This window comes from Eimeria tenella, genomic scaffold, assembly GCF_000499545.2.
Source record: "Eimeria tenella Houghton genomic scaffold, Eth_scaff3792, whole genome shotgun sequence".
NCBI classification, from domain to species: Eukaryota; Apicomplexa; class Conoidasida; order Eucoccidiorida; family Eimeriidae; genus Eimeria; species Eimeria tenella.
The window spans coordinates 152-1,565 of NW_013544715.1; the positions used below are offsets into that span (position 1 = coordinate 152).

The 1,414-nt window shown below is 51.7% G+C and overlaps 1 protein-coding gene across 1 annotated transcript; it reads right to left on the reverse strand.

Annotated features, from left to right (window-relative positions):
* Positions 1-324: 324 nt before the first annotated feature.
* ETH_00033695 (uncharacterized protein) lies at positions 325-865 on the reverse strand (the record flags this gene model as incomplete). Its single annotated transcript, XM_013379684.1, has 2 exons — positions 325-438; positions 781-865. Coding segments are annotated over 2 exons (199 nt in total), but the record flags the coding sequence as incomplete, so codon positions are not given.
* Between the last annotated feature and the right edge of the window lie 549 nt (positions 866-1,414).

Consider the following 1,414-nt stretch of genomic DNA (forward strand, 5'->3'; position numbering starts at 1 on the left):
GTGCCTGTACACCCGAGGTGTCTGTACACCCCAAGTGTCTGTACACCCGAAGTGTCTGTACACCCCAAGTGTCTGTACACCTGCGGTGTCTGTACAGCTGCGGTGTCTGTACACCCGAGGTGTCTGTACACCCGAGGTGTCTGTACACCCGAAGTCTCTGTACAGCTGCGGTGTCTGTACACCCGAGGTGTCTGTACACCCGAAGTGTCTGTACAGGTGTAGTGTCTGTACAGCTGCGGTGTCTGTACAGCTGCGGTGTCTGTACACCCCAAGTGTCCGTACAGCTGCGGTGTCTGTACAGCTGCGGTGTCTGTACACCCCAAGTCAGGCGTCGGGCTTCAGGCGCTCCGCGAGGGCCTCGGCTTCTGCATTTCGGCCCAACTTGTAAAGAGTTTCGACTTTGCTGGTCAGCAGCCGCTGCTCCCTCATGTCCATTACCTGCGCAAAACCCTAAACCCTAAACCCTAAACCCTAAACCCCAGTCCCGCGCTCTCTGTCTTCCCGCCGCCTGGCCCTTCTGCCCGCCAGGTGTACAGACACCCCAAACCCCTCTTACTGCCCCCAATGTGGGGCCCCCCTAACTCCTTTCCTCTGGGGCCCCGGGGCCCCAGGGGCCCCCCAGAAGACTTAGGGGCCCCCCAGAAGACTTAGGGGCCCCCCAGAGGACGTAGGGGCCCCCCAAAAGACTTAGGGGCCCCCTACAAGGCCCCAGGGGCCCCCAGAAGGCCCTAGGGGCCCCCTTAAGGGCCCCAGGGGCCCTCCTTGCTTCAGGGCCCTCACCTTTTCCCTGTCTTGCCGCAGCAGCTGCAGCTCCTGAGCAGCAAGAAGCTTCTTTCTTTCCTCTCTTATCTTTCGGATTTCGCGCCTGCGGAGCAGCAGCAGAAAACCCACAAAACGGCGCTTCTGAGGTGTACGTACACCCCAGGCCGTGCGTACACCCAGGGGTGCGCTTTGGGGTGTGTGTACACCCCGAGGTGTCTGTACACCCCGAAAGACACATCAAATAAAAGAGAAAAAGAAACAAAAAGAAACAACAGTTAAAAGAGAAAGAGAAGCAAAAGAAATGATAAATACAAGAGAAAAAGGGGCAAAAGAAACATCGACAAAAAGAGGAAAAGAACCAGAAGAAACATTAAATGAAAGAGAAAAAGGCGGCGTAAAAAAATTCAAACAAAAGAGAAAAAAGGGCGAAAAAGACTTCAAACAAAAGAAAAAAAGGAAGCAAAAGAAACATTAAGTAATAGAAAAAAAGAAGCGGAAGAAACATCAAATAAAAGAGAAAGAGAAGCAAAAAGAACATTAAATGATAGAGAAAAAAACGACGGAAAAGACTTCAAATAAAAGAGGAAAGGAAGCAAAAGGAGCATCAAATGATTGAGAAAAAGAAGCAAGAGAAGCATCAAATGAAAGAGAA